Below are 26,621 nucleotides of genomic sequence, written 5' to 3'. Positions count from 1 at the left end.
TAAATTGGTGAAATATTAAAGAGGACAATTTGTCACTATATATTAAAAGCCTTATAATGATGTATAACTTTTGATCCAGCAAACTTAACTTCTAGACATTTCTAAAGAAGTAAATATGGATGGAAGCTCACCAGGTTTTAGCTACAAGAGTACCAATGAGCCTGGACTATAACAGTGAAAAGTTATAAATAACATCTTAAACAGTAAAGGTTTGATTGAATCTAAATTATAGTTTATCCATTAAAATATGTCCTGTTTAGTTTAAGAAGTTGTTAGCCAATAGGTAGCAGAAAAGAAGCTAAATTATTTGGCTTTTAAACAGTGAGTATGTCTTAAGCTTGTGAGTGGAGCCATATTTGGCCAATAGGGCAAATAGAACATTGCAGAGACATAAGAATACACAGAGTATGTAGGGAATAAAGGCATATCCCTGGTAGCTCTGAGGTTAAAGCGTCTGCCTGGATTGTGGGAGACCTGGGTTCAATCCCTGGGTCGGAAGATCCCCTGGAGAAGGAAATGGCAACCTAAAGATTGCCAGTATTCTTGCCTGGAGAATCCCATGGACTGAGGAGCCTGTTGGTCTATAGTCCACAGGGTCGCAAAGAGTCGAATACGACTGAGTGACTTCACCTTCACCTTCACCTTCAAACATGTCTAGAGCACAAGGAACTATTAGAACATCCAGGGACACTGCTGAAAAGCCATATGGGGATGAAATTATGAAGTGCTTTGAATCTCATAACTAGAGAGTTTTTACTTTATTTTTGGACAGTGAAGAATTACTGGAGTGTTTAATCTGATTTAATGTAACACATATGGGATGTATTTCTGGAATTCCCTATGATATATGGAAATGAGTTTTTTGTTTTTTTTTTTTTAACCACACAGGTGAAAGATGTAGGCCAGGACAAAGACAAAAATCCTGGTTTTAAAAGGACTTACAGGTAGGAATCAAGGGGTATTATTTTCATAGAAATAGGGACTTTGGGGACTGATGAAATTTCAGGAGTGTCTATGTCAGATTTTGATTTTGTATGGTTGTGTGAAGGGGAAGAAAATGAGTACAGTTTGGAAAGCTTCGATTCTGAGATGCCTGTAGAGAATTCCAGTTATTAATTAGCAACAGATTCCAGAGCTCAGGAGAGAGTGAGGGTGAAGATATAAATCTGAGTCATCAGTAACATGAAACTACTTCTAGGAATCCACGTCATCTTTTCAAAAGCATAAAGAAGATAATTCCGTAACTTCTAGTAACACATTTTCTACCAGTAAATTGTAAGTTCTTTCTTTCACTTGCAAAATGTTATATTCAAGTTTTAATCATATTCTTATTTATTTTCATGCTTTTGAAGTAATGATCATTTTGATATGGTTTGCTAAAGAAAGCATTTCAAGAACAGATAGGAATTAATAGTATCAATTTTGTTATTAGGGCTAGAAGACTTGGATTACTAAAGTTTTAGAGAGAGCACCTCAAGATGATCAAGTGTTGATTTCAATAATAATTCTTCACTTGCTACTCTGTTTCACAGTATTTCTGATAAAAAAACATCCAGGTATTCTTTCATCTATTTACTTGACTAATTTTTATTAGGTGCCTACAATATCCCAAGCACTGTGCCCAGTGCTAGGAATGACGAGAGAAGGAGTATGCTGGATACTTCCAAGAACTACTGAAAAGTAAGTTTCTTCGAGATATCTCCAAAATTTAACAAAAACCAAACTACCAAAACATCCATGCAAGGAGAAATGGTGAAAGACATAACTGTCCTGAAATATAAAGTCCCTTGATTTAGAAAAGTAAATGAGCAAAAAAAAAAAAAAAAAAAAAACTAAAAAAAGAAAAACAACATTTGTTTTGACTTTTATATAAAAAGCAGGAGAAAGAAATTTGAATATTTTTAGGGGTTGGGGCTACTTTTAAAAATTCAAAGCTAAATAACCATAAAAATAAATGCTGTTTCCATGGTAACGCAAAAGAATAGCAATAAAAACAGGGAGGTAGCTCTGAGAATAAAATCCTGAGATCTGTTCTTTTTAAAAGTCAGTCAAATTTTCAATCATGCTAGTATTAATACTGCTAGAAACAGTGAATTCCATAAAAAAGACACCAGAATAGCATTTATGTGGTGCTTTAATATTTTTCATAATACTTATTTGTTAGAAAAACAGAAGCGGTTCTTTTTACTGACCTTAACAATACCATAAAGTGTCTTGGGCTTTTAACTTACCTCTGGCATTAGGCACTGAACATTTTTTACTCTTAGAAGTAAAGACTGAGATAAGGGAGAACACAAATGGAAATAATAAAGAGAATAATTAATAGCAGTAGAGCAAAATGTGCTATCTAGTATATGCTATGCTAGTTATTTGTTTTATAAAGTTTACTAGTCTTTAGAGAAAAAAATTGAGGGAAAATTTGTATGCATTTTATAGATAAAACACTGAAGCTCAAAAATATTAAGTAACGTACAAGGTATGCAATTGATCAGATCAGAATAGTATTATAAAATGATATCTTTTTATTTCAGCAGTTCAATTTCTCCATTTTTTAGTTATGACAGTTATATATATATGTATATACACACACAGGAAAATGTGGGGTAAAAAGAAAAATTTCCTATTCCAGCTTAATCCTCTCTCCAGTGGCAATTTATATTCCAAATAGATATCTATATATTTCTAATAAGTTGCATAGCATTTATATATGGCTATTACAGATACTATTAATAGATAGAGAAAAAATGTTCACAGACATTTTCCACAAACAAGATCATTCAAATTCAAAGTAAGTTGTACTTTGTTATTTTCCCCTTTTCAGTTTTTGATGACAATACATTTAGACCTCTCAGTCATTTTGGTGGCTAAGTAGTAATCTGTACTATGGATATACTATGATTTATTTAAACATGCTCCTCTTGGTAAATATTTGTTTCCATTATTTGTGTTATGACAAAATGGGCTTCAGTAAGCATTCTCATATTTGTAGACATGAATAAGTATTCATATAGATGAAAAATATTGGTTTTAAAGTTTATCTTGTCATTAACTAGATAATGTAGAGACATTAGAAAATGTGTAGTTATGGGGTTTATTTATTTTTTATTTGTCCCCTTTATTTATGAATCCCTGAGATTAGTATCTTTCTATAATTTTGGTTACTATGACAATAACAACATTTTTGGCAGTGTCTATATAGTACTAGGGTATAAATCCATTATTCTGGCCATGAATTCTTCCATCTATTTATTTGACTAGTATTTATTAAGTACATTAAGTGCCTACCATATCCTAAGTACCAGGTACTGGGGATGAAGAGTGGAGTAAGATATCAGTTCAGTTCAATTCAGTTGCTCAGTCGTGTTTGACTCTTTGCAACCCCATGAATTGTAGCACGCCAGGCCTCCCTGTCCATCACCAACTCCTGGAGTTCACTCAGACTTACATCTATCGAGTCAGTGATGCCATCCAGCCGTCTCATCCTCTGTCATCCCCTTCTCCTCCTGCCCCCAATCCCTCCCAGCATCAGGGTCTTTTCTAATGAGTCAACTCTTCACGTGAGGTGGCCAGAATATTGGAGTTTCAGCTTTAGCATCATTCCTTCCAAAGAACACCCAGGACTGATCTTTAGAATGGACTGGCCCTCCCAATAGGAAGTCTACGGTAGAGTGGCATAGTTTACTTCTGGACTTATAAAAGTGAAACTGAAGTCACTCAGTCCTGTCCGACTCTTTGAGACCCCGTGGACTGCAGCCCACCAGGCTCCTCTGTCCATGGGATTCTCCAGGCAAGAATACTGGAGTGGGTTGCCATTTCCTTCTCCAGGGGATCTTCCCAACCCAGGGATCGAACCCAGGTCTCCTGCATTACAGGCAGACGCTTTAAATATTTTAAGCATTTATGATCTAAGTATTGTGTCATTTAGACAAATTTAAGCATATGACTGGATATCCTTTTGAACAGTAACCATAGCAACAGTTAGAACTGGACAAGGAACAGCAGACTGGTTCCAAATAGGAAAAGGAGTACGTCAAGGCTATATATTGTCACTCAGCTTATTTAACTTATATGCAGAGCACATCATGAGAAATGCTGGGCTGGAGGAAGCACAAGCTGGAATCAAGATTGCTGGGAGAAATATCAATAACCTCAGATATGCAGATAACACCACCCTTAGGGCAGAAAGTGAAGAAGAACTAAAGAGCCTCTTGATGAAATTGAAAGAGGAGAGTGAAAAAGTTGACTTAAAGCTCAACATTCAGAAAACTATGATCATGGCATCTGGTCCCATCACTTCATGGCAAATAGACGAGGAAACAATAACAGTGGCTGCCTTTTTTTGGGGAGCTCCAAAATCACTGCCGGAGAAGGCAGTGGCACCCCACTCCAGTACTCTTGCCTGGAAAATCCGATGGATGGAGGAGCCTGGTAGGCCGCAGTCCATGCTAAGGGTCGGACACGACTTCCCTTTCACTTTCCACTTTCATGCATTGGAGAAGGAAATGGCAACCCACTCCAGTGTTCTTGCCTGGAGAATCCCAGGGATGGGGGAGCCTGGTGGGCTGCCGTCTATGGGGTCACACAGAGTCAGACACGACTGAAGCAACTTAGCAGCTAAATCACTGCAGATGCTGATTGTAGCCATGAAATTAAAAAGATGCTTACACCTTGGAAGGAAAATTATGACCAACCTAGATGGCATATTAAATAGCAGAGACATTACTTTGTCAAGAAAAGTCCATCTAGTCAAGGCTATGGTTTTTCCAGTAGTCATGTATGGATGTTAGAGTTGGACTATAAAGAAAGGTGAGTGCTGAAGAATTGATGCTTTTGAACTGTGGTGTTGGAGAAGACTCTTGAGAGTCCCTTGGACTGCAAGGAGATCCAACCAGTCCCTCCTAAAGATCAGTCCTGAGTGTTCATTGGAAGGACTAATGCTGAAGCTGAAATTCCAATACTTTGGCCACCTGATGCAAAGAGCTGACTCATTTGCAAAGCCCTTGATGCTGGGAAAGATTGAAGGCAGGAGGAGAAGGGAACAGTAGAGGATGAGATGGTTGGATCGCATCACCGACTCAATGGACATGAGTTTGATTAAACTCTGGGAGTTGGTGATGGACAGGGAGGGCTGGCATGCTGCAGTCCATGGAGTTGGAAAGAGTTAGACGCGACTGAGCTACTGAACTGAACGGAACTGATGGCATCTTAATGAATCCATGAGGATAATTCACCTGAAGGCTCTTCCTCCCTCATTTTCATCTATATTTGAATCAGAGTGATCTCATAAATAATGTTTTCTTTTAGAATTCTGCATGTCATCCTGGTACAAATAATGAGTTGCTTTTTTCATAAGCTGTTGAAATCATTATGGGAGACACTTCTAAATGTCTACTCAATACCATGGTAAATAAACTATGAGGAAAAGCTATGTGTGAGAGTGAGATGATGTATTTAGTGTATTTGTGCCATGAGGTGTCAAAATTAGACTTTTGTGGCCAGAGAGTCATACATAGAGGTGTGTTGAGCCTCTAGAAAGGCATCTGCTTTTCTTAATAGAAGGACAGGTATGGCTGTTTCAGTCTTCTCTATTCCCACTTCTTCCTGCTTTGAATGTACACATGATGGAGTTTTAGTAGCCTTCTTGTGACCAGCTGATGCTAAAACTTAACTATAAGAACCCAGAGAGATGTTATGGGGAGGGAGGTGGGAGGGGGGTTCATGTTTGGGAACACATGTAAGAATTAAAGATTTTAAAATTAAAAAAAATTTAAAAAAAATAAAAAAGAAAAAGAAACCCAATTACATTGAGAAATGTAATCAGAATGAACAACAACAAAAAAAAGAAAGTATCTGGTTTCTTGGTGGAATTATTGAGGACCTGAACAAATTATCAGCAACTGATTACTTTCAGATTTCATGCTGTATGAAAAAGTAAAGCCCTGTTTATTTAGTCCCATGATAGCTTTTGCCACTTGGGGCTGAATTCACCGTGACTTTGGTAATAGAAACCTTGGACACTCACCATGAATCAGTATAATAAGCTGGACCATTTGCGAATGCTCTGTCAGTGTTCTGACTGCGTGGTTGTTTCCATCATCTCTCACTTACTCATTTCCCCATGCTGTAATTTAGAAGGTTTGACTCACATACTTTCTTGTTTAAATTTAAACTGCGAGGTACTAATTAGGATTTTAATAATTAAGTTGTCTTTGTTTAGTTGTAGGGAGAAGCATCATTTTACTGTTTTCCATTGAATTGTGCAAAAGTCTGATTTGAAGTATGGTGCCAAAACTCAACAGGGCCATTACATTCTGGCTTTTTCTCTGTGGATCCTTTTTTTTTTTCTTTAAATCTTATAGTTGAGTTACATGTTGTGTTAGTTTCAGATATACAGCAGTGATTTACTTATACATATATTTATTCTTTTTCAGATTCTTCTCCCATATAGGTTATTGCAGAATACTGAGTAGAGTACTCTGTGCTATACAGTAGGTCTCTGGTGATTCTTTGTTTTATGTATAGTAGTGTGTTTATGTTAATCCCAAACTCCTAATTTATCCTTCCACCCCACATTTTCCCTTTGGTAGCTAGAAATTTGTTACGAGTCTGTTTCTGTATTATATGTAAGTTCATTGGTATCATCTTTTATATTCCACATTAAGCAATAGTATATGATATTTGTCTTTCTCTGACTTTCTTCATTTATGATAATCTCTAGGTCCATCCACATTCCTGGAAATGACATTATTTCATTCTCTTTTATGGCTTCGCTGTATATTTGTACAACATCTTGTTTATCCATTCCTCTATCGATGGACATTCTGGTTGCTTCCACGTTTTGGCTTCAGTGCTGCAGTGAACACTGGGGTGTATGCATCATTTGAGTAAGATTTTCTCCAGATATATGCCCAGGAGTGGGATTGCTGGATCGTGTAAGTGGGTACTGTCACTATGGAAAGCAATATGAGGGTTTCTTAACTAAAATAGAACTATTTTTAGTTTTTAAAGAAACCCCCATATTGTTCGCCATAGTGGCTATATCCATTTACATTCCTACCAACAGTGTAGGAGGGTTCCCTTTTCTCCACACCTTCTCCAGCATTTAGTGATTATAGACTTTGATGATGGGTGTTCTACCAGTTGCCTGGTATGAGGTTAAACCTCATTGTAGTTCTGATTTGCATTTCTCTCTTAATTTCTGATGTTGATCATCTTCCCAAACTATGTTGAATACGAGTGGACATCCTTGTCTTGTTCCTGATCTTAGGGGAAATGCTTTCAGTTTTTCACAGCTGAGAGTGATGGTAGCTCTGGCTTTGTCATATACGGCCTTTATTATGCTGAGGAAGCGTCCCTCTATGATGACTCTCTGGGGAGTTTTCATCATAAATTGGTGCTGATTTTTGTCAAAACCTCTTCTGTGTCTTTTGAGATGGTCATTTCGTTTTTATTCTTCAGTTTGTTGATGTGGTATATCATACTGACTGACTGGCAGATATTGAAGAATGCTTGCCCCTCCTCCTGGGTTTCCTAACATCAGTGGCAGCCAGAGCACTCCCAGGGCAGCAGGGGCAGTCATTGGAGACTGCTTCTGGGTGGGCTAGTGGCAGTGTTCACTTCTGCCCATCACTGGAGCTCATGTAGGTGGTGTCTTGTTACCTAAGAGTGTGCACAGGGAAAGAAGCTCCTATGGCGTTCCCACCCCTCTCCTCCTGTATCTCCGAAACATTGGCACCTTGCCTCTCGGTCATCCCCAAGCTTCTTCCAAGTACATCTTTGGTTGCCACTCTGGCAGGGTTTCTCTGCACAGCCGATTCCTGTCCTCTACCTGAGTCTGACCTCTATAGCCCAAGCTTCAGCACCCAGCCCCTGTCCATACTGACAGACAAGCATCTCAGGCTGGGGAGCACAAGGCAGTCTTACTGATCTGTCTGTGCAGGTTACTCTTCATCTTGCCTTACTCAGGCTCGTTGCTGCCCTCTCCTCCCTGGCTCCAAAGCTTCCTCTCCATCAGCTGGAAGATCCCAGCTGATCTTCCTACTGTAGAAGGGACTTTCCTGGGTGCAGAAGTTTTCTTCCTTCATAGCTTCCTCCCTGGGGTGCAGTTCCCATTTTGACTACTTTATTTTTCCTTTATTCTTTTGTCCTATCAGTTATGGGAGGGGTTCTTGCCCTTTCAGAAGTCTGAGGTCTTTTGCCAGTGTTCAGTATGTATTCTTTGTGAATCGTTACAGTTATAGATGTATTTCTGATGTATTTATGGGAGTAGGTGAGCAGACATCTTGATCCTGAAGATCTTTCTATGGATTCTTGATACATTGAGCTATTACAAATAATCACCATCATGTTGTGATGAACAGAATCATTTCTGCCTCCTCAGTTCACTCTAAAATGCTAGATAAACAGCTCACTCATGTTCTTCACCTTGACCCTTTTAGACAACTTGTCTACCAAGGAGCAGCTATCTCTTAACTGTGCTTTAAGTTCCCATGAACGTCAAATTAAACCTCTGAAGGTGGCTGTGGCAGCAAGACTCACAGCCAAGCAGCTTTTACTTTTTCCACCTTGCAGTGCTGCTTTTCGTTGCTTACAGAAAACACAAGAATCCTTGTTATAGTTTGGTAAGGTTCTGATAATTAATTCGACCATCACACACAAAACATGTGTCCTAGAATTTTAGTTAAGTATAAATCTTGTTTAAATAATACATTTTTACCGGATCTGAAGGGCATCTTCAGATAGCAAAAGCAAAGTTGTTAACAAACCTGCTTATCTATGCACTTAAAATTTTATTAAACTACCAAAAGTCATAGAAAACATGATAGACAAGAAACATTTGAAGAAGAAATTCAGGGTAAGCACCATTTGGAAACCATAATTGTTGAGTGATTATTTTATATGATTGAGTTAACAATAAAATGCAGTCCTCGCCTTCTCATACATGCTAATAGGAAATAGGTCTGAAACATCTGGCTGCCCTCATTCACTCTAGGCTAATTAAAGATGTTGCCCTACTTATTAAATTCTTCAGTGTTTTCTTACAATACTTGGAATAATAACATAGTTATTATATGTTAAGGACATAAATTAAGTCTTGATTAGAATGCTTGTCAATTTACTAAGACACTGTTATTGGTAGTGAGCCATAATCTACCTGGATAGTTTACACAATATCTTCCCCCACAAATATGAAGCTGATAAAAAATGAAGTTTACCTGATTTCCTCCCATACCATGACAGTTGAATATACCCACTTTTTCATTTTCCTTGCGGCCCATGTTGTCTAAACATTGATTTGTTTCAACATTTCTTATCTAAAGGAAACACAAAAATGTAAGTCAGAAAATCTTTGGTATTTTCAAATTGCTTATTGATAGCAAAATAATATTTTTGTAAGGAGATTTCTCCAAGGAAAAGACAAAGCTTTAAATATTTATTTTTCTCTATTATGATACCTGTATAACATTCTAAACTCCCATTCAAGTAAACTTGAATAGCACTGGCATTGTCATTAGCATCCAGTCAAGAGGCACTCTTTGTTTATAGCGTAGTATTAGAGAAGACGAAAACATCTACATATTACAAAATAGGAGTTCTTCCCAAATCTTCTGAAAATTAGGACAGTCTCAAAATTCCACCCAAATAATTGTAGTATATTTGCGAAGTCCTTAAGTCCTACAGTGCCATATGCAAAGTAATAGAAACAAATTGGTCAAATATGCAAATTCATGTATTTTTCGTTGCTTTGTTACTGGATGCTCCATTCTGTACATTTATAAAGATTAATTACACTGAAAATTTTTTAACTAAAACATGAATCTTTTTGCATTCCTAATACCAAACAGTGGAAAGCAGTTGACCCTAAGAAAAACTATTACAAGGATAAATGGTGATTTCACAGGAAAAATTTTTCAAAACCAAGATTAAATTGCCAACTGCAAACATAAGATTCATGGTTTACACTCAGACACTGCATTAGTCTCATAATTAACATGTTAATATATATTTGTGCCAAATGTAATTTTACAAAAGCCATTTATTGACTTTAAAGATGCCCAAATTACTAAGTCAAGTACAAGTGAATGTAAAAACGAAGAAAAAGTTTTCTAATAGAATGTTTTAGATATTTTTCCTTTAGTCTCAACCCAAAGTAGTAGGTTTTACACTTGTCCACTCTGCTTCCAAAAAGTTCTTTTCTCTGGCTCTTATTAGGACACATATTTTACTGTTCACTCACTCATTACTTGGATATATTTAGTTATGTATGCTTCAGGTGCCTGTTTCTCCCTCTTGGCAAATGAGTATGATTAGAAACTTCTGTAGATGCTGGATTAGGTTTCTACAATTCAACTTTTTTTTATGGTACAGAACCCCATGGTCAGGTAATGGTTGCCGGAGTTGGGGAAAATGATGTGATTTGCAGTAAAGCCCCAGTCAGCAATTGAAATTCACACTTGGAAAGGGGTTGGGCCTTTCTTTGGGATTAGAGTGAAAACTGACCTTTTCCAGTCTTGTGGCCACTGCTGAGTTTTCCAAATTTGCTGGCATATTGAACCTGCACTTTGACAGCATCATCTTTCAGGGTTTGAAATATCTCAACTGGAATTCTATCACCTCCACTAGCTTTGTTCATAGTGATGTTTTCTAAGGCCCACTTGACTTCACATTCTAGGATGTCTGGCTCTAGGTGAGTGATCACACCATCCTGATTATCTTGGTCGTGAAGATCTATTTTGTACAGTTCTTCTGTGTATTCTTGCCACCTCTTCTTAATGTCTTCTGCTTCTGTTAGGTCCATACCATTTCTGTCCTTTATCGAGCCCATCTTTGCATGAAATATTCCCTTGGTATCTCTAATTTTCTTGAAGAGATCTCTAGTCTTTCCCATTCTGTTGTTTTCCTCTATTTCTTTGCATCGATCGCTGAAGAAGGCTGTCTTATCTCTTCTTGCTCTTCTTTGGAACTCTGCATTCAGATGCTTATATCTTTCCTTTTCTCCTTTGCTTTTCACTTCTTTTGTTTTCACAGCTATTTGTAAGGCCTCCCCAGACAGCCATTTTGCTTTTTTGCATTTCTTATCCATGAGAATGGTCTTGATCCCTGTCTCCTGTACAATGTCATGAGCCTCATTCCATAGTTCATCAGGCACTCTATCAGATCTAGTCCCTTAAATTTATTTCTCACTTCCACTGTATAATCATAAGGGATTTGATTCAGCAATATGTGAACTGTGAACTTCCAGATGTTCAAGCTGGTTTTAGAAAAGTCAGAGGAACCAGAGATCAAATTGCCAACATCCGCTGGATCATGGAAAAAGCAAGAGAGTTCCAGAAGAACATCTATTTCTGCCTTATTGACTATGCCAAAGCCTTTGACTGTGTGGATCACAATCAACTGTGGAAAATTCTGAAAGAGATGGGAATACCAGACCACCGACCTGCCTCTTGAGAAACCTGTATGCAGGTCAGGAAGCAACAGTTAGAACTGGACATGGAACAACAGACTGGTTCCAAATAGGAAAAGGAGTACATCAAGGCTGTATATTGTCACCCTGCTTATTTAACTTCTATGCAGAGTACATCATTAGAAACGCTGGACTGGAAGAAACACAAGCCGGAATCAAGATTGCCAGGAGAAATATCAATAACCTCAGATAGATGGATGACAATCTGCAAATGACCCTTATGGCAGAAAGTGAAGAGGAACTGAAAAGCCTCTTGATGAAAGTGAAAGAGGAGAGTGAAAAAGTTGGCTTAAAGCTCAACATTCAGAAAACAAAGATCATGGCATCTGGTCCCACCACTTCATGGCAAATAGATGGGGAAACAGTGAAAACAGTGTCAGACTTTATTTTGGGGGGCTCCAAAATCACTGCAGATGGTGATTGCAGCATGAAATTAAGAGACGCTTACTCCTCAAAAGGGAAGTTATGACCAACTTAGATAGCATATTCAAAAGCAGAGACATTACTCTGGCGACTAAGATCCGTCTAGTCAAGGCTATGGTTTGTCCTGTGGTCCTGTATGGATGTAAGAGTTGTACTGTGAAGAAGGCTGAGCTCCGAAGAATTGGTGCTTTTGAACTGTAGTGTTGGAGAAAACTCTTGAGAGTCCCTTGGACTGCAAGGAGATCCAACCAGTCTATTCTGAAGGAGATCAGCACTGGGATTTCTTTGGAAGGAATGATGCTAAAGCTGAAACTCCAGTACTTTGGCCACCTCATGCGAAGAGCTGACACATTGGAAAAGCCTCTGATGCTGGGAAGGAATGAGGGCAGGAGGAGAAGGGGATGACAGAGGATGAGATGGCTGGATGGCATCACTGACTCGATGGACGCGAGTCTGAGTGAACTCCGGGAGATGGTGATGGACAGGGAGACCTGGTGTGCTGCGATTCATGGGGTTGCAAAGAGTCAGACATGACTGAGCGACTGAACTGAACTCAACTCATGGTCATGAAGTTTACAAGTCATACTTTAGGACTGGTGAGAATACCTTGTCGTCTAATTTTATTGTTAAATTTGTCCATCACTTTTTGTTTTTGCTAACCTGGATGCTCTCTCTGATTCAGTTGAGGAATTCAAAAAGATTGAAACTATATCACTGCTGCTGTTATTTTTTCAGAATTACAGAATAGATTCATTTTGGGGAGTGCATGGAAAGGAGTTTGTTCTCTTCATGGCAGGTTCTAACCTTCCTGAAAATTGGTTTGACAGTTTCTAGACATGTAACATTAATTGTCCCTTAGAAAGTAGCAGGTACTAAGAGGATATAGTATAGGAACTCAAGTCAAATCTGGTGAGGCTAACTGGACATGAGTTCTGGGAGACTGGAAACAGATAGGAGTCAGTGGCTTAGGAAAGCTGTCAGAATGAGACAAGGAAGACAACCACCACAGTAAAATTGAATAATTGAAGTTGTATGTGCCATGAACTGTTCCAAGCACTTATGTGTAATAACTAATTTAAAACCAACCTATTACCCTAATTTTATATATGAAGACATTAAGATACAAAGAGGCTAAGCAGTTTGCTCAAATAAGTAATTGAAATTTACAGTGAGGTTGGAAATTGCCTAGTCCTGACATCTAGACTGGTAGGCAGTATTTTTCAGAAAGGGGGTGAAAAGAGCAAGGGAGGATTAAGTTCCAGTTGAATAAAGGCGAAGGTAAATGACAGGTCATCCAGACAGTGCCAAAGACACATGGAACAGGGAAGTGGCCTAAGATCAGACCTGAGAACCAGGTCAAAAAGTCTAGAAGCAAAGTGGTTTCCATGCTGAGTGTCAAACTGTTGGGTCCAGGTCATGCAAATTATTTCTGTCTATTGTCAAGATGACACTGGATACAAATATGATAGAGAATGAAGTGTCAGGCAACAGGACTCTCAATATCCACTTTAAAAAATTAAGAAGAACATACCATCTGGATAGAGACAATGTCTGAGAGGTTTTTGCAGTAGTCCTATGATATCTAGATTTTTTTTTTTTAATGTATGAACACCTATAAGGCAGCATGGTGTGCATCAGGGTATTCTCAAGTAAATGAGTCTAACATTGGAAATCTAATATTTTCTTCAAACATAAAAATGGTTGCTAGTGTCTTCTGACAGTCCTCAATGATCTAATCTTAATGTATAATAGAAGATACTAGCATACAGGAAAAAATATATGTATGTCTTCCCAAAGAATGCTATTTAAGCAACAAAATGAAATATCAGGAAAGATCCTGAGCTTGTCACTGGTATTATATTACCTGACAAGACCAATTGCTTGATTATGCCATTCATTAATCCTAAGAAAAATCTAGGCAGACAAACATGGAGGAACTTCATCTACAGAAACTCGTTACAGAATCCAACCTGAATCAACATAAGTAGAGCATATGGGTAGTTCTGCATTCTGGGAAAGTCTTGTGACTCATCCCTTGTGTTATTTTATAGCTTTGAGTACCTGGTGTAGGACCAACAGAGTTTTAACTTTGTTGTCTACTTTGACATTTCTTTGTTTACACATAATCTTTTATTGCCTGAGGAATAGTCTTTAATGACATAAACTTGGGAGTATTTTTCCCGTTTGTGTCTTGATGTTAGAAATCAGCAAGTCTTTTTCTAAAAGTTTCTACTCATTGGCAGGATCATGGGTAATGTTACCACTTACACGGTTTATTCATTAGCTTTTGCTCCCTCTGCCGGATGGTAACAGAAAGCAAAAGTGGGAACTCCAATTCTAACGGAGAGGCATAAACTCTCACCCCCACCACCTTTGAATTTCAAAACTAATATGTAAAATGCATTCTAAAATTAGACTAAACTTAGTTTTTTTTTTTTTTTGGCTTTAGTTACTCCAATACATGCTTATCCTTCAACTGTATATTATGTTACTCATTATCATTATTTTAAATATGTCAGCTTCATTTGGTTTCTCTTTACTCTGTAAAGGAAATACATTTGCAGTGAATTCAAGTTTAATGTTAATATTTCCATATTATAATTGCTGTAGTGAATATGCATTTCTCTTTACCAAATTGTGAATAAATCAGAAGGATGGTTTTATATAGATTTGCAAAATCTATATAATTAACAAATCCAAGCTGACTTCTCTTATGTAAACCTGGGTTTCCAATGACCTGACTGTGAGATTTAAAAACACAGAGTATGTGATATCTTAACCTCCTTCAACAAAACAGTAAATACAGAATACTGGACAATTTCACATATTTTGGTGGATAACAAAATCAATCCTAGGAGAATTCATAAATGCTCTAACTGGAATATAGTTTGTTGTAGTTGTTTATGACAATGAATATTCAAATAATAAAATCAGAAATGGTTCTAATGTATTTATCAGTAGTGTAAAGCCAGAAAAAAAAAAAAAAAACTTTCCAGTAGTAAACTCACTAATTTCATCCATAGGTGGGTTACCCAGGTCAACATTCTTTAGAGTTAACATGTGATGGAGAGCAATATATTTTGCCTGTGTATTAGTTACACTGAGATAAAAATCAGTTACTGGGTCCCAAAGAGTTTTGCGAATATGATCATGGGCAGAGAGAATGCCCCATTTGTGCATGTTTTAAAATATGAGGCATTTTTTTTTTTTTACTGGTTATCTTATTAAAAGATCAAGAAGATGGTGAATTTATAAATAGATCTGATTACCAACAGACACATAACACTCTCAGGGTTTTAGCCTCTGGATTTGGCAGTAACTGATTTTATCCTTAATCCCTGCAGCCTAGCAGCTTCAATAGATGTCTATTTTTAGTTACTGAAATTTGTTCTTTAACAGTGTTTAAGGAATACAGTGTCAATGTGTGCAAGGATCTTAACTAGTTGATAAGGTTAAAGAATACAAGAGGAAAAGGAAGTGATAAGGCGTCAAGTAGGCAGTAAAAAATTCAGAGACTACTGTCAAAATGTCTTCCAAGCAGCATGCAAATATGGATATTAAGCCCCAAGAGTTAAGTCAATTGGCTCCAGAATTCCTCTTCTCTTCCCTCTTGCCCTCTGTATTCCTGTGTTCCACATAGCTTACAAAACATTTTTTTCCCCAAGATGCTGGCCTGTCCAAGGCCAAAAATTTAGGGTAAAGCTTTATTACTTTAGAAGGCCAATTTTCAATCTTATAGTTGAATTAGCTTTTATATTTATAAGATCAGGAGCTGACATGCTAAATATACATAAGCTAGTGTTAGTTAAGAGAGAATTTAATGCTGCAGGAAGCTCCTTTTCCTTATTCCATTATGATCTGCTTACTAAGCCTAAAAGGCATATGCTTCATTAAGCTACCTAAAGGTTTTAGTTCAAAGCAATTCAGCTTTTAACTTCCCATTGGAAATTGCATGTAATTCATGGGCTGGGTGAAGTAATATTTCAATTACCTGCATAAAATTCAAATGTAAGAAATTACAACAGTTGTCTGATATCAATACTGATGATTATTTTGGCGACAATATACACTGATAGAAACTGAATATCAATCATGTTTACCTCTATCTTCTAATGTAACAAGGAAAGCTATAAAGAGAAATTGACGTGAAAATACTTATTGGCACCAGTGCACTGCAATATTAAACATCTGGGCTTTGAAAAACATTGAAACTTAAAGAACTTGTAAATTGTTAGATTCTAACAATTTCATTTGAAATTGAGTACATGTGAATTACTTCAAAGAAATAACTTTGTGCCCTAGATAAGTAGCTTTGGACACCTGGTTCCACTTTGAGACTATCTGAGAGACAGTGCCTTCATACATAATGACAGTAAGAAAGAAAAAGATTTAAATGACTGTCATCCAATATAGTCCATTAATAGGTTTTCTCAAACTCATTATCAAAGTGTTTATGACTACACATGACTGTGCAAAATTGAATTGGAAAGCAGTGCTTGGTGAATTTGTCCTTCTTGTTTTCAAGGAAATTGTTGCAGGACTGCATCTCTTGAAGGGTGGTTTTAAAATGGAAAACTGTAGTACATTAATATCCCAGAAAGTTCAAAACCAGATATATCTCATAGATTTTTTAATTTATTGAGTTTTTTAAATACCTCATAGGACAGTTTTAATTCAACTGAATTTCTTACCTGTTTGATTATCTCTTGCCTTTTCCCTCACCCCCATTTCAGTAGAATGGCTTAAGAGTACAGGTCTTTCTTGTTGACTTTTCATCCTTAGCATATAGCACAGGTTACAGCTTAAGCTCTTAATTAATAAAAGTACTTTGAATGAATAACATATAGTGATATCCATTTTCTCCTTCTAGTTAAAAGGAAAAGTGAACATTATTGTCAGACTAAAATGTATTTGAATCCTGACTTCAATATTTAGCTAGCTCTATGACCATTAGGTCAATCGTGTGAATTTTCTGCATAAAGGTTTCCATATTTAATTGGGGATAATAACAAAACCTGCCAAGAAATTGTGATTTTTTAAAAATACAATTTTTAAGCATCTAGCGTAGTGTTTGACATAGTAAGAAAACAATAGTAGCTATAAGAATTACAATAACTGTCACTACTGGTGCTGCTACTCCTCTGCTAGGTGGTGTTATAGATGCTCTGTATCCTCAATCGTCACTGTCACCTGCATGATAACCTTCCTTCTACTGCTAGGTACCAGAGAGAGACCTAGTGCTACTTGAGTCCTAAAATGGGAGGTCAGGAATTAGGCCCTCCTCTGCTTGATTCCAAAGTCTGAAATTCTTTCAGTACACCATGTTGCCTCTCCCGGATATGTTTCAAAAACCCTAAAGGTATATTCCTATCTTCAAAAGTTTTTCAAATTATTTCTGTAAATTAAAATAAAGCCACCTGATCCACTAAAGAAGATAGGTACTTTAAAATCAGTAGGTTGTATAAAGGAATTTTCTCACACTTCATTTTCATTTTTTCAGAAAGTCAATTAATTAGATTTCTCAATGTGTAGTGCAGGAGAGTATGAAACTGAATTTTTAAATTGGAAGTAGATATCTAGGTTCTATTTCAGAGTCCTGAGTCTTTCTCAGGAGTCACCCTGATGGCCTTAGATAATTTCCAAAAACTCCTCTTAACTCATATCTGTCTTGTTAACAGGTCTTGGTCATAACTTCTTTTAGAAAATGTGATCAGCGTTTACTCACTACCTGGGTGCATTGACTACCACGGGAGGAATACCCTACTACAAGAATAGAAAAACTCCCTCTTCTAAAGGTACAAATTCACAATTGGCCCAACAAACTTTTCCATAAATGAAATGAGTATTAGATACTTTATTGGAGATCTTTAGTAGAACTAGATTATAATAACTAGCATGCACATAGAGCTCTAGTTTTAAAAAACACTCTTCTATTTTATGTATTAAATGTAAATAAATCCCGTGACTTACTGCTAACATGGGAATACTGAATATTTAAAAACAATAGCAATAACACTCCCATCCCAATGAAAACAAATAATTAAAAAAAAAAAAAAGCCAGAGGCACAGGACTAAAGTTACACCTAGAAAGTGGTAATATTCAGTGTTATTACACATGAACCTTTGCACTACAGAATTCTGATTAATGTTAAATAGATATTTGACAGTGTATGGATAAGGCACACACAAAAAAGTCTTTAAAAACAATTCAGCTGGAAATGAATTGTCTGTTTTTATTTTCTAGTGAATCGATATCTTGGCAAATGAACCAAAAAATATTAGACTGAATTTTCAGATATTCTGCTATTATGACCTATAAAAATGACAGATTCAAATAATATTTTCCAAATGCATTGTATTATTGATATTAAAATGTTTTAATGTAACAAATACTAAATTAGTTTTCTCAAATGTAATTCCTATTAAGTGGGAAATTACCAATATGAAGCATATAATTCATAAAGGGATAACTCTTATTTTGAGCAATTAAATATGTATTATGACCATATGCTTATATACTTATGATGAAGCTAACTTTTTAATCTCTAAAGATATGGTACCCAAAGCAACTTACAGATTCAAGCAATTGCTATGAAATTACCAATGGTAATTTTTAACAGAGCAAATAATTTTATAATTTGTATGGAAACACAAAAGACCCTGAATAGCTGAAGCAATCTTGAGAAAGCAAAAATGGAGCTGGATGAATCAAACTGCCTGATTTCAGACTAGAGTACAAAGCTACAGTCATCAAGACATTATGGTATTGGTACAAAAACAGAAATATAGACCAATGGAACAAGATAGAAATCCCTGAGACAAACCCACACACCTGTGGCCCCCTAATCTACAACAAAGGAGGCAGGAATATACAATGGATAAAACTGAATAAGTGGTGCTGGGAGAACTGGACAGCTAAGTGTAAAAAAAAAAAAAAAAAAAAAGTAGAACGCTCCCTAGAAAGATACACAAAAATAAACTCCACTTCCTAGAGTAATGAAAATTAAAACACCAAATGGGGTCTAATTAAACTTAAAAGCTTTTGCACAGCAAAGGAAACCGTAAACAAAATGAAAAGACAACCCAGAGAATGGGAGAAAATATTTACAAATGAAGTGACAGAGAAGGAGTCAATCTCTAAAATATACAGTTTATGCAACTCAATATCCAAAACCAAACAACACAAACAAAAAATGGGCAGAAGATCTAAATGTATGTTTCTCTAAAGAAGACATACAAATGCCCAAAAAGCACATGAAAAGATGCTCAACATCACTAATTATTGGAGAAATGCAAATCAAATGTATAATGAGACACATCTTATACTGGTCAGAATGGTCATCATAAAAAAATCTACAAACAATGAATGCTGTAGAAAAGGGACTCCTTCTACACTTTTGGTGGGAATATAAATTGGTGCAGCCACTATGAACAACAGTATGGAGATTCCCTAAGAAAAACTACAAATAGAGCTTCCATATTATCCAGCAATCCCACTCCTTGGCATGTTATCTAGAGAAGACTCTTGATTTAAAAAGATACATGCACCCCAGTGTTTCACGAAGCAATACTTACAGTAGCCAGGACATGGAAGCAACTTAAATGTTCATCTACAGAGTAATGGGTAAAGAAGATGTGGTACATATGTATAATGAAATATGACTCAGCCACAAAGAAGAATGAAATAATTCCATTTGCAGCAACATGAATGGACCTAGAAATTGTTGTACTGAGTGAAGTAAGAAAGCAAAATAAATAATGCTTTTATGTGGAATCCAAAAAAATAAAGTACAAATGAACTTATTTACAAAACAGAAGTATATTTGATGTAAAAACAAACTTATGGGTACCAGGGGGGTGGGAAGGGGAGTAGAAATTGGCAGATTGGGATTGATATATACACAATACAAAATAGATAACTAATAAGGACCTGCTGTATATAGCACAGGGAACTCTACTCAATGCTCTGTAGTAGCCTATATGGGAAAAGAATCTAAGGAATAGAGAGATATATATATGTATAAATGAATCACTTTGTAGTACATCTGACACTAACACAGCATTATAAATGAGCTATACTCCAATAAAAATTTAAAAAGTCACAGAGGAAGAGAAAATAACAAAAATGCATTGTTTTCTTCTGAATACAATAAAGTTATGGCAGGTTTGTCCTCTGAATTGTATATGGTTATTAGAAAAAGTAGATTTCTGGATGAGTGAGAGTGAAAACTTTGTAAGAAGTGAAAATATTTATTAAAAAAGATAATATTTTGAGAAAGTATGGAACAGATCAGGGGTTCTCCATGTGTCCAAAGTCAGTATGATTTTGATAATAGTATTATGATAATACCCTTTCACCCTCACTTCTCATGAATGTATAGGGAATCTTCAGTTGGTTTACCTGGTGTGCTATATTATAATAGACTGAATATCAAAGCAGATACAAGAATCCAGCTACCTCTTTTTGGCCAGTTCTTGATGCAATTTATGAAAAATGTAGATTAACCTAATCTTCTTACTATTTTATTTTGCTTTATAAAGTTTACTTTTCCAAAAATATGTTACTTATATTAGTAAATTAATAAACTTAAAGTTTCCAGTTTCTTTGCCCGCAGTAAATATTAACACTTATAGCCTACATAAAGAAAAACAAAATTTGCTGTAAACCTCAAAGACTCTAAATTCCATATGATTAAAAAGCTTTAGAACTATTTATAAAGAAACAAAGTACTATTTATTCTACCTTAAACTGTGTTTTTTATAAATCCCAATGATATAGACCTTTATGGTCCTTGTAATTTATGAGAAGTCTTTTATAATAGATCTGTTTAAAAACCATTAAAGCATTGTATTCATAACATAAAAATATTGAGCTCCTTAGAAATTGCTTTTTTGCAAAATATATTTATAACTTAACCAAAATAAATAATTCATACCTCTCCAAGTGAGTAATAACGTCTTGGGATCTGGGAGTCCGGATAGATGTTTTCAAGGTACCAAGAAAAGGGCTTACACTTCAGATTTTCTCTTAGTGTTTTTCTGACTGATACATCTCCGTAATCCACTTTGACAACACCTGGAATTTTTCAGAGAAACATTGAAATCTGTTTATGCTATTTTCATTTTAGCACTGTTTCACTCTGCTTTGCTATCAGTTTTTTCTCTATAATTAAAATTTCATCAAATTGAATTGCATGTGCAGCTGCTACTACACTGATTTCTTGCTAACATCCAATTAGAACATTAAATGGATATAAAAAGTTTTTCCATTGGTTATGACTTAAAATGTAAATATTTATCACCAAGTACTTGTACTTCTTAAATTGAATAATTAAGTAAGTATAAGTTGGTATTAATTTATCATCTCATAATGAAAGCTTAATTGAGCTATGTGATAATGTGGTTTCTTTTTAATGAAAGTTTCAGTGGCTTCACTATTTGTATTCCTCATATTTTTCCTTTAGTGTCATTAATTCACTACTTGTGCATTTAATGAGAAATATACATAAATATGACCCTCACAATGGATGACACATTTGTTTTCCTTCACATAAGTTTTCCTTCTTGAATTTTTATTTTATCTAGGTTTAGGACCTAACTTTTTCTTTACTAATTTTTCCCTGTTTTACAAGTTAGTGTAAACCACTTCAAATCCTTGAGTAAGTTAGTAAATAAATAAGAAACCACAAGAAAATGAAATATACTCACATGTGTATTATTAAAATTGCTTAATTGTACTTCATTTAATAGCAGAATATGTGAATTTAAAATGAATTTTCCATTGAGGATCATAATAGAGTGATTTTTAGTTGAGAAAAATAACACCACTAATTTTAGTGACATGAATTGCTCATTACTAATATTAAAATGACATTTAATTGAAGTGGCTAAATAACTGTTATAAGATGACAATTAATTCTTAGATTTCGAAAAGATGTCTGTTTAACGTGTTTAAGAGCAGTAAGTAACCACACGTTGGCACAGGAAAAAAGTGGTCCAGTCTTGATATGCTATCCCAACCAAGCAGCAAAGTCTATTAGTCATGCGTAATAAAGGAACAGTTGTTTAGACAGTCTATATGTCTGTAACTAATACCATTATTTAGGTTACTATTTTCAAATGAGGCTGCACTCTTGAGGCTTATCACCTGCCAGTCCTTCCTACTCCTCACCACCCATTTGGTTTTTTTCCAGAATTTTGTTTTTTCCCCCAAATGTTTAAGCAGCCAAACCATTTCCTTCTACAATAAAATATTGATTTTTCTAGCTAGTGTTTGGATGAAAATAAAAAGATATTTGGGCTTTGTAGACAAATACTTCCTTTCAAAATAATTGTATCCAGAACCTCCAGTCTGGATGTAGCCTTCAAAAGAGATTCAATAACACTGACAAAATAGATTACTAAAAGAATTTCTTTTTGTTTAGTGGCTTTGAAAATCTTACTTAAAAATTCTATTGGACCCAGAGAAAAAGGCAATGCTGCTTCAAAGTATTTAATTCAGTAGTTTTGCATCTTAAATTTAACATTCCAAAAAGGTCCTCTTGATTTTCCACATGACCCATCTTCAAGATTCTCTATTTCAGTAACTGGCAATAGTGTCCACCCATTTTCTCAAGGCAAAAACATGAATATTTCTTTTATCTCACACAGACATTCAATTCATTAACAATCCACAATATGGATCGTTCTACATACAGAGGGGTTACATCCTGAGAAACCCATCATAAGTTAAAAAAAAATGCATTCAATAGACCTAACCTACCAAACGTTGCAGCTGAGCCAAGCCTACATCAAATGTGCTCAGAACATTTGCATTAGGCTACAACTGGCAAAAATCATCTAATATTAATCCAATTTTATAAAAAATTGTTGAATATATCACATACTTTATTGAATATTATGCTGAAAGTGAAAAACAGGGCGACTGAATGGATAGAGAATGGTTTTAAGAGTATCGGTTGTTTTCACCCTCCTGATCACATAGCTGATTGGGTGCTGGGGCAGCCCAGCTTCTCAAGAGAGTATTATGCTGTATGTTGCTAGCCTGGAAAAATATCAAATTCTAAAGTTTCACAAGTACAGTTTTTACTGAATACCTATTGCTTTCACACCATAATAAAGTTGAAAACTTTAGTCAAATCATCATGAGTCAAGGACTGTCTATAGATTCCGAGCCTTTCTATCATCCCCATTACCATCCTGGTCTCTCTCTCATCTCTTGCCTAAGACTAAGCATGCCTAAGCATGCCATCACCTCCTAACTAGTCTCCCTGACATCTTACATTTCTCCATTTATCCTTTATTTACTATTGCCTGCTCCCTAGACAGTATATTTGAAATATAAAATCATGTGTTCCCTTGCTCCTGAGCTTCCAACAATTTTCCATTGTGCTAGAAATAATTGACAATATCATAATCATTGCCAGAGTTTCTTTATGAAATGACCCTTGGTTGTCTCTCTGAATTAATCACCTGTATTCACTTCATTGTAGCAAAACTGGCTTTCCCACTCTTTCTTGCTTTCTTTCTCTTTCTCCAAATCTCTAATAAAATTTATTTCCTCATGCTCACCCTGACTTTCCTCTCTAAACTGATCACCCCTCCCATCATCTTGCTAATGCTCTATCCCTCCATTCTTTATTCTCCAGCATACTTGTTAGTACTTGATATTCTATCACATGTTAATTCTCTTTGCCTCCCCAGTAAGAACTTTGGACAAATAATTTAATCTCTTGATTCCTAAGGTATCTTGTGTGTGGTATATAATAATTCAGTTCCATTCAGTCACTCAGTCGTGTCCGACTCTTTGCAACCCCATGAATTGCAGGCCTCCCTGTCCATCACCAACTCCCGGAGTTTACCCAAACTCATGTCCATCGAGTCGGTGATGCCATTAAACATCTCATCCTCTGTCGTCCCCTTCTCCTCTTGCCCCCAATCCCTCCCAGCATCAGGATCTGTTCCAGTGAGTCAGCTCTTCACATGAGGTGGCCAAAGTATTGTAGTTTCATCTTCAGCATCAGTCCTTCCAATGAACACCCAGGACTGATCTCCTTTAGGATGGACTGCTGAATACATATTGCATATTGTAATGGATACCTGCTGCTTTTGACTGCCTGGCATCCATTTTGCATATTGGTAAGAGCATTCAAGTTTTCTTTGGGCAACCGTCACACTCTCACTCGTGTGACTTGCTGACCTCGTCCCCCTTCCTGTCTTTCCAGCTCCAACTAGCATCACAGAATAAAGGCATATCACTAGTGAATCCTGTTAAAAATTCACATTTTGATTCAGGTGGTCTATACTGAGGCCTGATAGTCTACATAGTTACCAAGCTCCCAGGGGATGCTGCTATTCCTCAGATCAAATTCTGTAGCCCCCAAGACAATCAAAGCAACCCATTTCTCATTGTTACTTATAACCTATCATAATGACTGGCTTAGGACTGGGCATGTGACAAAAGTATGAATAAATAAAAGTATACTCTGACAACTTTCTACTATTAGAAAGTAGAAATTCTCTTTCCTTTGGAATTGCTAGCTGTAAAGATGACTAAAGCCTGGAGCTTCTGAGGCTACCATATAGAGAATGCCTTCTAAGATAGTGAAGCAAATACAGGAATAAGATAAACAAATGGAAAGAGAAACAGGCAAAGATAGCATAAGCCAAGCCAACATTTGAATCAGCAGATATTTATCATGTTCCAGCCTTTATACAGAGCTTGTTTTCTAAGCACTTTGGATATGTCAATGAACAAAAAAATGTATCTTCCTCAATGGAATTTACCTTGTAGGGGAAGGAGACATAAGTAAACAGTAATACATTAGAAGGTGATACATGCTATAACAAAAATAGGGTGAGGGTAGAAGTTTGCAATAGAAGGAATCTTAATGCATTACGGTTTTTTTTCAAAAGCAGCTTATAGGAGTTATAAGTTTTTAACGTAAATCTTTCAATGGAACTTGAACAAATGCTAGAGAAGCTCTGGCATTTAGAGTTTCATGGTGAATTAGAATAAAGAAGTACTTTAACTCTACATTTGCAGGTTTGATTAATAGGTAAATGATAACATTTATGGGCAGTTACTTTATTTAATAACCTGTTATTTATTCATGTTAAATCTATTTATCTAGATAATCTAGATATATAGAAGAATTGTGTTTCAATTCTTTAAATAGAAGATCATAATCTCAAATAAGTTCCTCCCAAGTAGATACCTAATAAGCCTAACAGTTTTGATTACCTATAAACAAGGTACCTGAAATAAGGTGCCTGATGAGAGAATACCTGCTTTTAGACTAAAGCTCTTGTTTTGTGCATAAAAATGCATATTGTAGCATAAAGTGGTAAAAAGAGGAAATAATTTCTTTCAATAGGGATTTTTAAGTAAATCAATGGTATACCTAATTGACAAAATATGACTGCTGTATTGAAATGTCTATAAAATATGGGAAATGGAAAAAAGTACAAATAATTTTTTACACTATCATTGTAACTGAGTAAATCTGTGGAACAAAAATAACTGAAAAATAAAAGCAGTGCATTCTCTTTGCTACTAAAAGAAGAGAAAGAAAAAAAAACCTTTAAAAATCTATTTTATCCTTAAGTATAAAAATTAAAACTGTGAAGCTAATCAATTTTCTATATACAATTATATATTAACAGTATGCTTGCATATTAAATGAGTATAGTTTTAGCTAAGAATTTTTTATATTTTCAAAATTCCTCTTAAAGAGAAAATTATCTGTTATTTACTTAAAATACTTGTCATAAGGGCTATTCGAATAAGAATGTACATTTCTTCTCAAGCATAATAAAAGGATCATTTTTAGGCCAACTAGGGGTTACTGCATTCTAGAGTATCTAAGTACTATATGTAGAAGACGTTTAACAGATTAGTTGGAATTTTTTTAAATTTAAAACTACTCTTATCCTGCCTTTTAAATTTTTAGTCATTCTTAATATGCACAGAAATTACCCAGGCTCATAACTGCTCATTAGGAAGTCAATGGTTAGAACTATATTAAGCGGTTGATGACCCATGCCAGCCAATAAGACACAGTGATTATCTGTTGAACTTATCATTTACTATTATCACTTCAGTTTTATTTTAATGGAATAAAAATGAGATAATGAATTGTACAAAGATCATAGCTTCTGTTGAGGACAGTATCACATAGAAGAAGTGAATATCAGAAAACTTCTCAATCTATTTATATCAATCTGATCTTTATCATCAAAAGTCTGGGCAGGTCAGAAGGTGACGTAAATGGTAGAGTAAGAGGACCCTGAACTCATCTCCCAGAGACAAACCAAAATTACAACTATTTGCATAACAACTATCTATCTATGGGAAGGACCAGAAGACTAGCAAAAAATATTTATTCCAACCAAAGACATAAAGGAACTAAATAGTATGATTCACAGACTTAGAGGGAAAAAAATTATAGTTAACTGAGTAGGGAAGAGGAATAGATTGGGAGTTTGGGGTTAACATGTACACATAGTTATATTAATATTTTAAATGGATAACCAACAAGGACCTACTGTATAGCACAGGGAACTCTCTACTGGATATTCTGTAATAACCTAGATAGGAAAATAATTTGAAAAAGAATAGATACATGTATATGTATACCTAATCACTTTGCTGTACACATGAAGCACAATATTGTTAATCAGCTGTGCTCCAATATACAACAAAAATTAAAAAATAAGAAACCACAATAAGATG

The 26,621-nt window shown here is 35.7% G+C and overlaps 1 protein-coding gene across 2 annotated transcripts in view; it reads right to left on the bottom strand.

Moving 5' to 3' along the window:
- GALNT13 (polypeptide N-acetylgalactosaminyltransferase 13) overlaps nucleotides 1-26,621 on the bottom strand; it is a 648,808-nt gene that overhangs the window by 38,769 nt on the left and 583,418 nt on the right. For both annotated transcript variants that reach the window (XM_005676121.3, XM_018063172.1), the window contains exons 10-11: nucleotides 20,824-20,963; nucleotides 9,216-9,314 (exon numbers count right to left, since the gene is read on the bottom strand). In XM_005676121.3, the coding sequence (XP_005676178.2) occupies nucleotides 9,216-9,314; nucleotides 20,824-20,963 (239 nt within the window). The remainder of the gene's footprint in view (nucleotides 1-9,215; nucleotides 9,315-20,823; nucleotides 20,964-26,621) is intronic.

This window comes from Capra hircus, chromosome 2 (assembly GCF_001704415.2).
Source record: "Capra hircus breed San Clemente chromosome 2, ASM170441v1, whole genome shotgun sequence".
In the NCBI taxonomy this organism is placed as follows: Eukaryota; Metazoa; Chordata; class Mammalia; order Artiodactyla; family Bovidae; genus Capra; species Capra hircus.
The sequence above is the reverse complement of the archived record's forward strand: the minus strand, read 5'-3'. Positions and strand labels throughout refer to the sequence as shown.